The sequence below is a fragment of the Aegilops tauschii genome, chromosome 6 (genome assembly GCF_002575655.3).
Source record: "Aegilops tauschii subsp. strangulata cultivar AL8/78 chromosome 6, Aet v6.0, whole genome shotgun sequence".
NCBI classification, from domain to species: Eukaryota; Viridiplantae; Streptophyta; class Magnoliopsida; order Poales; family Poaceae; genus Aegilops; species Aegilops tauschii.
This window is the reverse complement of record NC_053040.3, coordinates 16741324-16753996: the sequence shown is the minus strand read 5'-3', so window position 1 is coordinate 16753996 and position 12673 is coordinate 16741324. Positions and strand designations below refer to the sequence as shown.

Sequence of the window (12673 nt, the reverse complement as noted above, 5' to 3'; positions counted from 1 at the left end):
GAAACCAAGAACAATTTTCAAAAATGTGCAATTTTTTGAAGTTGGGAAGAATTTCTAAAACAATGAGCAGTTTTTGAATTTGTGAACAAACTTTGAAAAACATGAACATTTTTTGAAATTCTGCCCAAATTTTGGAATCGCAAAATCTTGTTGAATTCTTGAACAAGTTCTGAAAAAAGAACATCTTTTGAAATTCCAAATAATATTTGAATTTTTCAAACATTTTTAAAATAAAAAAACATGAAACAGAAAAAACAACAAACAGAGAACAATTTTTTGGAAAAGAAACAGAAAAACAAGAGAAAAGTATAATAAGACAAGGAAAACCAAATGAAGAAAACAAAACAGAAAAAAACGGTTGTTGATAAAATCTAGGTTATAACTTTGACATGTGTGAAACCAGGTACACATTTAAATGGGCCGGCCCAATTGATCGCTAGCTTGGCTTGTCTGTGCGAAGGTCCGACATTTCGATGCTTAATGTGTTAGGGCATCTCTAAGACGGACCCGTAACCTTCCCGTAACCGTCCGGACCGTGAAAGCCATCCAACGCCGACCTGCAGGTCCGTGGAGTGGTCCGGATGCGATTTCTCTCGCAAATTGAAGACAAAAGTGTGGGAGGTTTGCGGGAGTCTAGACATGCGAAACGTAGGACTCCGACACCCCGGGCCCACATAATTCCCCCTCTCGGTCCCATTTTCTTCCAGTCCGGCACTTCTCCCTCTTGCTTTGCATCCGCACCCTCCACCTCCGCCACCACTGATGTTCGTCTCCGGCCGCCACAGATGTATTGCCGGACGTCCGCAACCAGCACCGACGCGCCCGCTCGCCGTTTCGACAGAGCTTTCAGCCCTGGAGCCGTTTATACCCAGGTACACTCCGCCCCTTGTCGACGACCTCCATGGCGGACACCACACCCTGCAGGTGTTCGGTCAAATGTCATTGAGCTTATTTTCAAATGCTATGTCGTTTTTAGAGTACGTGGGATGGTGAGCTACTCGACCATGGAGGATGAGTTGTTGTGCGATGCGTGACTGGCCGTATTCGCGGATTTCATAGGCAGGACCAGAGGGCCGCCCTTCTGGGAGCAAGTGCATGAAAAGTTTCATGCACGAAAACACATTGCGCCCTATGATATGTACATCATTCGACCATGCAACGTGAGGTCGTTGTCGTATCGCTGGCATGCTATCTAGATCATCGTCATCAAGTTTTGCAACTTGGTTAGTCAGCTCGAGGCAAGGTGGCCGTTGCACGCGGACATGGACATCGTGAGTTTTACTTCATCTTGCTTAACTTGTTGATTGATTCATTCACTCAATGTTGGTCTACACATTATATGTAGCACGCACGTGCCGCCGTGGTGTACCACAAGACAGAGAGATGGCTATTTACATGCACACACTGATGTATGAGATCCGTTCATGAAAAACATGCTGGACATCCGGGATCTAGTCGAATTTGAGACATTGATGTACTTATACTTAATTTGCATGTTATGTGTGGATGATTATGCTATTTTCTATCCGAACTTTAATGAATATCGGCCGGTGTGCATGAATTTTGTCCGGTAAATTAAAATGCGGTTTGAAATGTATACGGCTAGCGTTGGATGGTTGTCTCTCTTATACATGTTTATGGACTGGTCCTCCTGTTCGCGGAGGCATACGGAAGGATTTTGGCCGGTTGCGTGCCGTTGGAGATGCACTAATGCATCCAACGTACGCCCACCCCGCCACGCCGCGTCCCGCATCCTCATGTTCCTCCTCATGTATATATACCTAACCTAACCCCCACTCACTAAACCAAGCAAGGCATCGTCATCTATCACACATAAAATAAAATGGCCCCTGAGGAGTGCCTTGTTTGGATAGCACTCCTCGCGGTGCCTCTCCTGTGCTACATGATGATGTACACTAGAAGAGGTGCCTGCCGGTGGCCGCCAGGCCCCCGGCCGTGGCCCATACTCGGCAACCTCCTCGACCTGCGCGGTGGTAACCTCCACCACAACCTCGCGCGCCTGGCGCACACCCATGGCCCTGTGATGACACTCAAGCTCGGCGTGGTGTGCACCGTGATTGTGTCCTCCCAGGACGCGGCGTGGGAGGCATTCGCTAAGCACGACCGCCGCATTGCGGCGCGCACTGTCCCGGACACGAGGCGCGCCGTGGCCCACGCCGACCGCTCAATGGTGTGGCTGCCGAGCTCCGACCCGCTGTGGAAGACGCTGCGTGGCATTGCCGCCACACACATCTTCTCGCCGCGCAGCCTCGCGTCAGCGCAGGGCGCCCGGGAGCGCACCATGAACCACATCCTTTACACCTTCCGCCGCCGCGCCGGGCAGGAGGTCGACATTGGCCACGTTCTGTACCATGGCATGTTCGACCTGCTGACCAACACACTCTTCTCCCTCGACGGCCAGGACAAGCTGAGGGACATTCTAGAGGACATCGTGGCGCTCCTCGCCGAGCCCAACGTGTCGGACTTGTACCCGTTGCTCCGGGTGCTGGACCTGCAGGGCCTTCGCCGCTGGACGGCCACACACATGAACCGCGTCTTTCACGTGCTAGACAAGATCATCGACACCCGGCTTGGCGAGGGCAATCATGATCAGGACGTCCTGGACACGCTGCTGGCATTGATGACCACCGGCAAGATGAGCCGCCGCGACGTTAAGACCATGCTGTTTGACGTCCTAGCGGCGGGCACGGAGACGACCAAGATCACGGTGGAATGGGCGATGGCGGAGCTGCTGCGGAACCCGGGCGTGATGGCGGCGGTGCGCACCGAGATGAAGGGTACCCTCACGCAAACGCAGGGGAGGATGATCACGGAGGCAGACGTGGCGAAGCTACCGTACCTACAGGCCGTGGTGAAGGAGTCGATGCGGCTGCACCCTGTTGCGCCGCTGCTGCTGCCGCACCTGGTGGAGGAGGAGGGCGTGGAGATAGGTGGCTACACCGTGCCCAAGGGCGCCACCGTCATCTTCAACTCATGGTCCATCATGCGCGACCCGGCGGCATGGGAGAGGCCCGAGGAGTTCGTGCCGGAGCGTTTCCTGGGGAAAACGGAGCTTGGCATGTGGGGGAAAGAGGTCAAGTTCATCCCACTGGGCACCGGCCGGAGGCTGTGCCCGGCATTGCCCATGGTGGAGCTTCTCGTGCCATTCACCGTGGCGTCCATGCTGCATGACTTTGAGTGGCGGCTGCCCCAGGGCATGTCACCTGACCAGGTGGACGTGACCGAGAGGTATACAAGCAACGATATCCTCGTTATGGACGTGCCTCTCAAGGTTGTGCCCATGGTCGCCACCTAGTCACCTGCCCATTACCCTATTTTCCACCGTCACTAGCTACATGCATGTCACTGTATTGGTTGGCATGGCGACAAGCATGCCACTAGCGCCAAACATACGTACGGCGATGATCATGCTTATGTGTATGTTTGACAACGATTATAGAATAAAATATCAACATCTGTAGTGTAGAATAAATGAAATATGATAATAATTTTTATGATGGATATCTAATGACTCAAATTAAGTATTATACTATGTATTATTACTGTTGTTTGTTTTTTTTAAACACGATCAAACATGCCTTAGTTTGACTTTTGAATAAACTAATACATTTTAGAGTCATTCCATCGATCCCTTCAACAAATACATAGACTTGCAAGGCTATGCCTCAACACATGACCTTACCAAATTACTCCCACATGGCGATCGGATCACAAGAAAAAAATCATTGAAAAACACATCAAGGTGAATCCTTTATTGATAGTATGTCTTACAATGGTTTCCAGATGCGAGACATAATTATAAAGAATGGAAAACTTAGGGATGAATGTTCCGGTGATGGTGATGGTGGTGGCTATGGAGATGGCGATGGGAAGTGTGGCGGCTAGGGTTTGTGGATGATACTGGTGACGAAGATAGATGTTCTGCGGTTGCTCTGATCTGATTCTGGTAGTGGCCGTTTAACGAAAGCTGGAGCATTGGACGCCAAGGTGTCGTGGGCATATGGTACGAGCACGTGCGCTCGTACCAGACGTCTTCTTGCGCTCTGGATAGGTTCCAACGCCTCCCACTTGATCCTTCTTATCTGCTCTTTGCTCCTTTGTGTATATGTGCTTGATTTAGTCCATGTAATGCCATTTTCTGCGGAAACATCATTAAGATAAGATTTTGAAATCCTTTCCATTTATTAGTCATTAGTACGAATATTGGAGCAGATATCTCAGTTTTTATGAAATAAACTGGTTTAAACTCAGATGTGATGAGTGTAAAAGTAACAGTCATCAACTCCCTCAATCTTAAACTTGATAATCCTCCAACAACATAGATAGAAATCCAAACCATAAGGAACTCAGTTGTTTAAAGCGAAATGGCGAGAAGGTTTTGGTTCACTTGCAATCGGTATGCCTAGATAGCTCTCCACTTCTTTACTGAAAACATAATATAGCTGTAGTGGTGGCATGGTTATCATACAAGTGTTAGTGAAGCAAAGATAATCAACACATACACGTGCTCAACTAGACAAAATAATAAAGTAGCTTATGTTCCATTTACTCTAGTCAACACTTGCTTGCCGGAAACGCACAGAAGAGAATTTTTTTTTTGAGCAATGAAAACATAAATTAGGGAGTAAAAGGTATGTAAAGACAACATGATTCTAGAGTAACTCGCTAATACACCCACGAGAGTCTCATCATCAAGGCTCTCAAGCACTTTACTTCAATCATTGTTTGCTGAAACTTTTGTTGTCTGGTGACAGGATTATGCCAAAGAAATAATCATGTATTGGGTTTCGTAGTGGCATAAGTTTAAGTACTACTGACCAATATGTTGTCTCTTTCCAGCTCTTACGATCAGTACTCGGTTATTACCACATACACACAATTTAATAGAAAGTTGAATAATATTCGATGTAGTGTTTCCACTATGTATGGTAACAAACTCACAACTAAAATCCAAGCCGAAAGTCAGATGGATTGTTCATTGGCTAGCGGAGTTCTTAGCATAACATCAATAAAGGTGACGAAGTCATATTTACGCACGTGAACGGGCATAGAGTGACAAGGCTATGGCTCCAGCGAGAAGCTTAAGCACCATGTAAAAATGCAACACAAATTTTGGCATAATCTCATTCACCTTTCAATTAGGTTTCTCTAGACAACTTTATCCACAAGGGCTATTGAGTCCATTAAAATTGACAATATGAGGTTGAGTATCTCTAACATCATCTTTTCTAGAAATTTTATCAACATCCAAGTCTTTCTGGAGAGTTTCTCCTATGCATGGTTATTCTTCGTTAAAATCACTTTCTTTTAAAATTGGTCCCATGCCAAGTCTTGCTTATCTAGATTAAACAGAATAAATGTTACTAAATTATTTTATCTACAAGAACAAAACATTTGTCTAACTATTAAGACTTACTCTCACTGGAATAGATCACACAAACTACTACTACAACTATTCTAAGTAATTCAAGTGCAAAATTCGTAGGACATACCTTCAAGATCATGAATTTCCACACTTCTCTTCCTTAAGGATGCATACCTCGTTGTTCGGGGTAGATCAACTCCTCTAAAAATATAAACAAGAATGCAAACAAAATCCAGGGCAAAAGAATGAGCAAAGCAAAGATTATTCTATTTTTGGTTTTTGGGTGTTTGAAAGCTAACTTTGCAAACGAAAAATAGCAATCCGCGAACACATTTTGTGGGCTATAGAACACCATTTTTGGGGTCGTAGTTTATTTTTCTACTCTGTGAACAAGTTGCATGGCGATGGCGATGTCTCGAAAACTCGGTTTTACATCGTTTTGGTATGTTTCATGGGCTAAGCACGCTGTTTTGTGTGTTTTGGGTCGATTTTTCCGCTCTGTGAGCCCGACGCATGGTTATCGAGATGTCATGAAATCTCTTTTTTTCGTTTCGTCGACCATAGGATATTTTTTTTGTGGTCCGAGGTTAACTTTTCCGCTCCTGATCCTGATGCACAATTACCAAGACATCGCGAAAACTTGTTTTTTATGCCATTTCGGAATCGTTCGTGGGATATAGCACATCATTTTGGCAGTCGTGGTCGACAGGTCCGGTCCATGAACCTGGTGCACGGTTATCGAGAGATGTCGTGAAAACTCAATGTTTTCACCGTTCTAATCTCTTTGTGATATAAGTTCAGACAAGCAGGATTAGGGTCATTACTCATCATGCGACGGCCTGGACCTGGGCAAAATACATGCCTCGGGTCCATGTGGTAACCATAACCTGAGGTTGCGTTCATTTGTCATACAAATAAAGTGGGGTTTGCGAACTTCACGAAAAATGTCTCAGGGGTTAGTACACGTGGTCTCGGCAATTAACCACACAATGTCAAAATATGGATGATGCTGACACAACAAAATTATTAGAAGAAAAAAAATGGAAGCAATCAACAGCAATGGATGGCGTACAACAATGACCCTTGGCTCCAACAATCACACATGTTCGAGACCTAGGGTAATGTCACGCAGTTGATAACCATAACGATGAAGACTTTAATGTGGGAGAAAAGTTACCGGCATCGTCAAATTTGTAAATCCGAAATGCTCCTACAGCAAGTAAAAAATACAGAACCACCACAATCATGTCATCATTAGCGAAAAGTCACCATTTTACAAGACGTGGCAAAAATCACCGCACCGCGAAATTGAGAGTAGCAAAAACACTTACGGGAAATGCTGAGTGCTTTGCTGACGTCACTAATTGATTAGGCCCACATGCCGGCCTGAGTTTGCAAAAAAAAAGTGCCACAAGGGCATGTTGACTCCTTCTTCTTCGCCCCCCGCCCCTCCTCTCTCTTTCATGCATTACATCAAACACGTGTCGGGTGCCCACATCTACGGTACTCCCATCTGCTAGTACTCTCGCCGGTCGCCCATGCAGGCACTCAGGTCATGCAACCCCTCCTTGAGCACCTCACACGTGTGTCGCCAGTCGCCCCTGACGCGGACGCGCTCCTTACCTACACCTCCTTTGGCTAGCTAACCGTATGGGGCCCTGCATGGTGACCCGCAGCAGCGCCACGGGCCGCTATGCCTCTAGCCTCTCCACCGCCGCCAGTGGCTTGCCCATGACCACCACCTTCACCTCCCTCTGCTCATGCGCCCTTCCTCGCCCCCTACGGTTGCTACCCCTACCGCGACGCCTGCGCATACACAACACACAAACACAGGTACCACCACCAGATCCCGCGAGATCGGGCTTCCTCTGTTCGGCCACGGCCCGCGCCTACGCCTGCGCTCCTGGTCATCAGTTGACTAACTCACCAGCACCTGCCACATCCTGGCCGTGCTGGGATCCTCCTGGCCGCATCATGACACCAACCTTGCGGCCCCCTGTGACGCCCCTTGAGCCTTGACATCGGCCACTGCAGGCCACCTTGCACAGCCCTCGGTCTCGTGCTCTAGCTATGCGTGGAAGAGTGAGGGGAAAGAGAGGGAGAGGAAGAAGAAGAGGACCAAGTCAACATGTCCTTGTGGCTATTTTTTGCCAACTTAGCCCGATAGGCGGGCCCAGTCAATTAGTGACGTCAGCAAAGCACTCAACATTTCCCGTAAGTGTTTTTTGCCACAGTCCATTTCTCGGTGCGGTGCTTTTGCCACGGTTTGTAAAGTGGTGTGTTTTTGCTAATATGTTACATGATTGTGGTGGTTCTGTGGATTTTAGTCTCTGGCAGGCCCTCAATAAGTCATGGTTGATGGCAAACCTACACCGCACAACACCACTATACTCCTCTTGCTCTCTTTTTCTCCATTGCCTCAGCAGACCACATATTGGCAAGGAAAAAATCTAAAGACAGGGATACCCTAATGTGAGACTTACTCATGGAAGGAGCAAGAGGAGAACGTCCCGTGGTTGATCACTTTGGTTGTCGATAACTGTTTAAATGTCTTGGCAGTTTGTACAGCTGGCCTTTGCAACCACACGATGTCAAAATGTGGACAATGCAGACACAACAAAACTATTTAGAAGAAAAAGAAAGAACGGAAGACCCTTGACTTCAAGCATCGCACATGCAAGCAGCTGCATACCCACATGTTATAGCCGTAGGTAATATCACCTACTCCCTCCCTAAAGAAATAAATCACTACCGTGAGAGTTGTTGATAACCTAGCTCGCATAACGACGAAGACACGTGGGAGAAAAGTTTCCTAAAACCGAAATGCTCCGGCAACCCTTCGTCAAGTCATGGTTGTTGATGGCAAATCACCATCAGACGCCACCACTATACGCCTCCTCTTGCTCTGTTGTTCTTGAGTACGCAGCATGTATGAGCTATGCTTTTCAGATCAGCGACCTGTCATCGTGCTGAGCAAGAGGACAAGAATGATCAAGGAAACACATGTATGAGCTATGCTTTTCAGATCTCCCCATAAATCTGGTTGACACGGACCGCGTGGATCACGCGCGAACGTGTTGCGCTACTATAGTACATCAACCGATTGAGTTAGAGGGTAATATCATCCGTGTACTACTATGACTCTTTCACTACTAGGAAAAGGGCTATAGATAATATGAACACTAATGGCGCACCACACATGTGATGCGCCACTACTATATACTAATGGCGTATCATGTGTTGGTGCGCCATTAGTGTCGCACCATATCCACGGTGCGCCACTAGTAAAAAAAAATATTTTTTTAAAAGTACTAATGGCGCATCAGGAGATAGTGCGCCATTACTAATTTTAACTAGTAATGACGCACCAGTAAGAGATGCGCCATTGCTATCTATACGTATGGCGCACCCCTACCAGTGCGCCATTGCTATCACCCCTTATCCCCTCCCTCTAGTCACGTTCTCTCCCCTCCCCTTCCTCCTGACACACCCACCCACCTCCCTCGACTTCGATCTAGATCGGGAAGCCCCGGCCGCCCGCCTCTTCCTCTCCCTCCAGACCACGGCGAGCCCCCTTCCCCCTCCCTCACACCAGATCCAGGGCATGGAGCCGTGGTGAGCTCCTTCCCCAACCCTCCTCACCGGATGCTCTAACGATGCTGGACTACCTACAGAGACTTTACAGAAACGGCGCTGAGCTCTGTTCGTGTAGTTGAGCTGAGCTTGGATGATTGCTTCACCGAAACCAACCATTTTTCCTCTGTCGTGCTGAGCTCTGTTCTGATCTGATGGCGGCGGCCGATGGACTGCAGGGTTCAGGTGGGACCGGCAGTGGGTGGTGGTGAACGCCAAGGGCAGGGCCCTCACGCAGCGGGTGGAGCCCAGGATGGCGCTGATGGAGGTGGAGTTGCCGCCGGCGGCCTTCGACGAGGACTGGCAGCCCGCCCCCCACTCCTGCTTGGGTACTATTGTTTTTCCTTCTTTCTTTCTTGATCATTGACATTAGACATTTGATCTGTTTCGACTGATTTTGCACTGGAGTAAGATATGTTCAACCAGAGGAGAAGATGGGTTGCAGTAATTTAATTTTGACCAACAGTTGTTTGTTCGTCAAGTTGTACTGTACGAGTGATTTTGGTTCACAAGAAGTTGTGCTCTAATTTTCTTCCTGATTAAATATTTTCCAAATTAAGGTGTGTAAACTCCAATGGAGCACCATCAGAGAAAGTTTAGCCACTGCCTTTCTGTTTTGTTTTAACAGACAATTTGTTCAGACTAATTTAGTTAACTGCAAAATGCTCTGTCTCCCATGTGTTGCTGAATACTGCTTGTTGTTTGATCAAGCAATACACTAACACTAGTAGATTTGGTCAGAAGTAATTGTATATACCCTTTGATACATTGTGACTTGTGATGCGGCTTCCTTTTTGTATGCTTCAGAGACGCTGACAGCATTTATAAGAGCACCTGGGATGTGAACTGTGATGTCCTTCCTTAATTTTTAATGTTTCAGAGGAAATCACCTGAACATCAATTTTATTTGACCCTCTTCTGATTGCAGTTATACGAGCACCCGGGATGGACACACTGAAGGTCCCTCTTGCTGCGGAACACACCACGCTTGACGACGTCTCCGTCTGGGAGTGGTCTGGTTCTGCTTATGATGAAGGAGCTGAAGCAGCTGAATGGCTCTCCGCCTATTTCGGGAAGCCAAGTCGGCTCGTGCGGTTTAAAGAAGGTGTGTGCCTTGTGATGTTCTTTCATCGCAAAATATACCTTGTATACCTGTCGAAAAATATTCAGAAAATGTATTCTCGGTGAGATCGTCTCTGGTACTTATGGAGAATGTCTCCTTTTCATGCTTTTCACAGAGTCCGAAATCAGGCCGACTAATCCTAAGTATGCTCAAGGCTACAAGATCACCTTCACGGATTGCTTCCCGTTTCTGATAGCATCCCAGGTACAGTTCATCGCTCACCGCTCAGACTGTTTGGCCTATGTATGAACTATGAAGGCTATGTGCACTGCTGCTAAACACAAAGCTCAAGTTGACAGTTCAAATAATTTGCAGGGCTCACTGGATGCACAAAATGACCTTCTTAAAGAACATGTACCAATCAATCGCTTTAGACCAAAGTAAGCAGCACACTGTACTTTCGGAACAACCTCTTTGCTGGCGGTTTATGTACTATGAATTATGAGAGCAGGTTCCTTAGTATTTTACCTTCTTACAGACATGGTTTGCTTTGACAGTATTTTAGTGGATGGATGCCACCCGTACGCAGAGGATCTGTGGAAAACCATAAAGATAAACAAGCTAACATTTGACGGCGTGAAGTTATGCGACCGTTACAAGGTAAAATTCCCAGATCTGGTGCTGCGGTTGAGTATGCTTGCTACTATCCTATCTTGAAACTTAATTTTTGCAGTCATTTACTGGAAAGAAACATGATACTAACAGATAGCAAATTGCTTGCTTCTTTTCTTTCCATCCTTTCCATAGCTACATAAGCAGCAGGCTAAAGTCTCGGGGTGTGAAAAATCCTCCTTTGATGCATATTTAACATACTTACAGTTACTTGAGTGCAAGTGAGTAACTGATATACCAGTTGGGTTAGAGCTGGCCTCCTGAGGTAAATCTTCATGACATTGAGGACTAACACAGGGCATACAAATAACAACGGGTGAATAATGGGGACAGTTCTTATAAAGCTGATACTTATGAACTTGTTCATTAGTTTCATATAAACTTTACACCATCATAATTCAGTAGTGTGATGTGCAAACTTAACATTCACAAGGCAGTATAAATAGGAGTATATACTCAAAAATTCATTTCCATTATAATCTTACTCATACAATATTCACACCATGTAATTCTAGAAATATATGCTCATATCTAGTTCTGCATAAAAAATGACAGTATTGACATGTTATAAATAGTTTGTTTGTCTTTCTGTTTATTTTGTTACATTTTGCAGGGATAAAGTGAAGAAAAAGAAGAAAAGATTACTAGAAGATTAGTTTTAGGATTTTCTGTTATTTCCTTGCAATTTTCCTTTTATTGGAAACTTGTAAATACATTGTAATATTCTTACTATAATAAAAATTATGATTCTATTTCATTTTTTGTTTTTAACGGTGTGAAAAATCCTCCTTTGCTGCATATTTAACATACTTACAGTTACTTGAGTGCAAGTGAGTAACTGATATACCAGTTGGGTTAGAGCTGGCCTCCTGAGGTAAATCTTCATGACATTGAGGACTAACACAGGGCATGCAAGTAACAACGGGTGAATAATGGGGACAGTTCTTATAAAGCTGATACTTATGAACTTGTTCATTAGTTTCATATAAACTTTACACCATCATAATTCAGTAGTGTGATGTGCAAACTTAACATTCACAAGGCAGTATAAATAGGAGTATATACTCAAAATTCATTTCCATTATAATCTTACTCATACAATATTCACACCATGTAATTCTGGAAATATATGCTCATATCTAGTTCTGCATAAAAAATGACAGTACTGACATGTTATAAATAGTTTGTTTGTCTTTCTGTTTATTTTGTTACATTTTGCAGGGATAAAGTGAAGAAAAAAGAAGAAAAGATTACTAGAAGACTAGTTTTAGGATTTTCTTTTATTTCCTTGCAATTTTCCTTTTATTGGAAACTTGTAAAGACATTGTAATATTCTTACTATAATAAAAATTATGATTCTATTTCATTTTTTGTTTTTAACGGTGTGAAAAATCCTCCTTTGCTGCATATTTAACATACTTACAGTTACTTGAGTGCAAGTGAGTAACTGATATACCAGTTGGGTTAGAGCTGGCCTCCTGAGGTAAATCTTCATGACATTGAGGACTAACACAGGGCATGCAAGTAAAAACGGGTGAATAATGGGGACAGTTCTTATAAAGCTGATACTTATGAACTTGTTCATTAGTTTCATATAAACTTTACACCATCATAATTCAGTAGTGTGATGTGCAAACTTAACATTCACAAGGCAGTATAAATAGGAGTATATACTCAAAATTCATTTCCATTATAATCTTACTCATACAATATTCACACCATGTAATTCTGGAAATATATGCTCATATCTAGTTCTGCATAAAAAATGACAGTACTGACATGTTATAAATAGTTTGTTTGTCTTTCTGTTTATTTTGTTACATTTTGCAGGGATAAAGTGAAGAAAAAGAAGAAAAGATTACTAGAAGACTAGTTTTAGGATTTTCTTTTATTTCCTTGCAATTTTCCTTTTATTGGAA

General features: G+C 44.8%; 2 protein-coding genes across 5 annotated transcripts; both read left to right on the top strand.

The window, feature by feature from the left end:
* Positions 1-1843: 1843 nt before the first annotated feature.
* Positions 1844-3488, top strand: LOC109760398 (cytochrome P450 76M5-like). The gene has a single exon (XM_020319230.3). The coding sequence runs from the start codon at positions 1844-1846 to the stop codon at positions 3314-3316; it is 1473 nt and encodes a 490-aa protein (XP_020174819.1). The 3' UTR covers positions 3317-3488.
* Positions 3489-8823: 5335 nt separating this feature from the next.
* On the top strand, positions 8824-11511 carry LOC109760393 (uncharacterized). Of its 4 annotated transcripts, XM_040391684.3 has the most exons (7): positions 8824-9094; positions 9199-9348; positions 9948-10124; positions 10258-10346; positions 10458-10522; positions 10640-10742; positions 11368-11511. In XM_040391684.3, exons 1-7 carry the CDS (start codon positions 9043-9045, stop codon positions 11371-11373), a joined length of 642 nt encoding a protein of 213 aa, XP_040247618.1. In that variant the 5' UTR covers positions 8824-9042; the 3' UTR covers positions 11374-11511. The 4 variants fall into 4 exon arrangements, with proteins under 4 accessions (XP_040247618.1, XP_045085491.1, XP_045085490.1 ...); XM_045229556.2 differs by having other exon boundaries at positions 8824-9001; positions 10640-11511; XM_045229555.2 differs by having other exon boundaries at positions 8824-9088; positions 10640-11511.
* The last annotated feature ends 1162 nt before the right edge of the window (positions 11512-12673 follow it).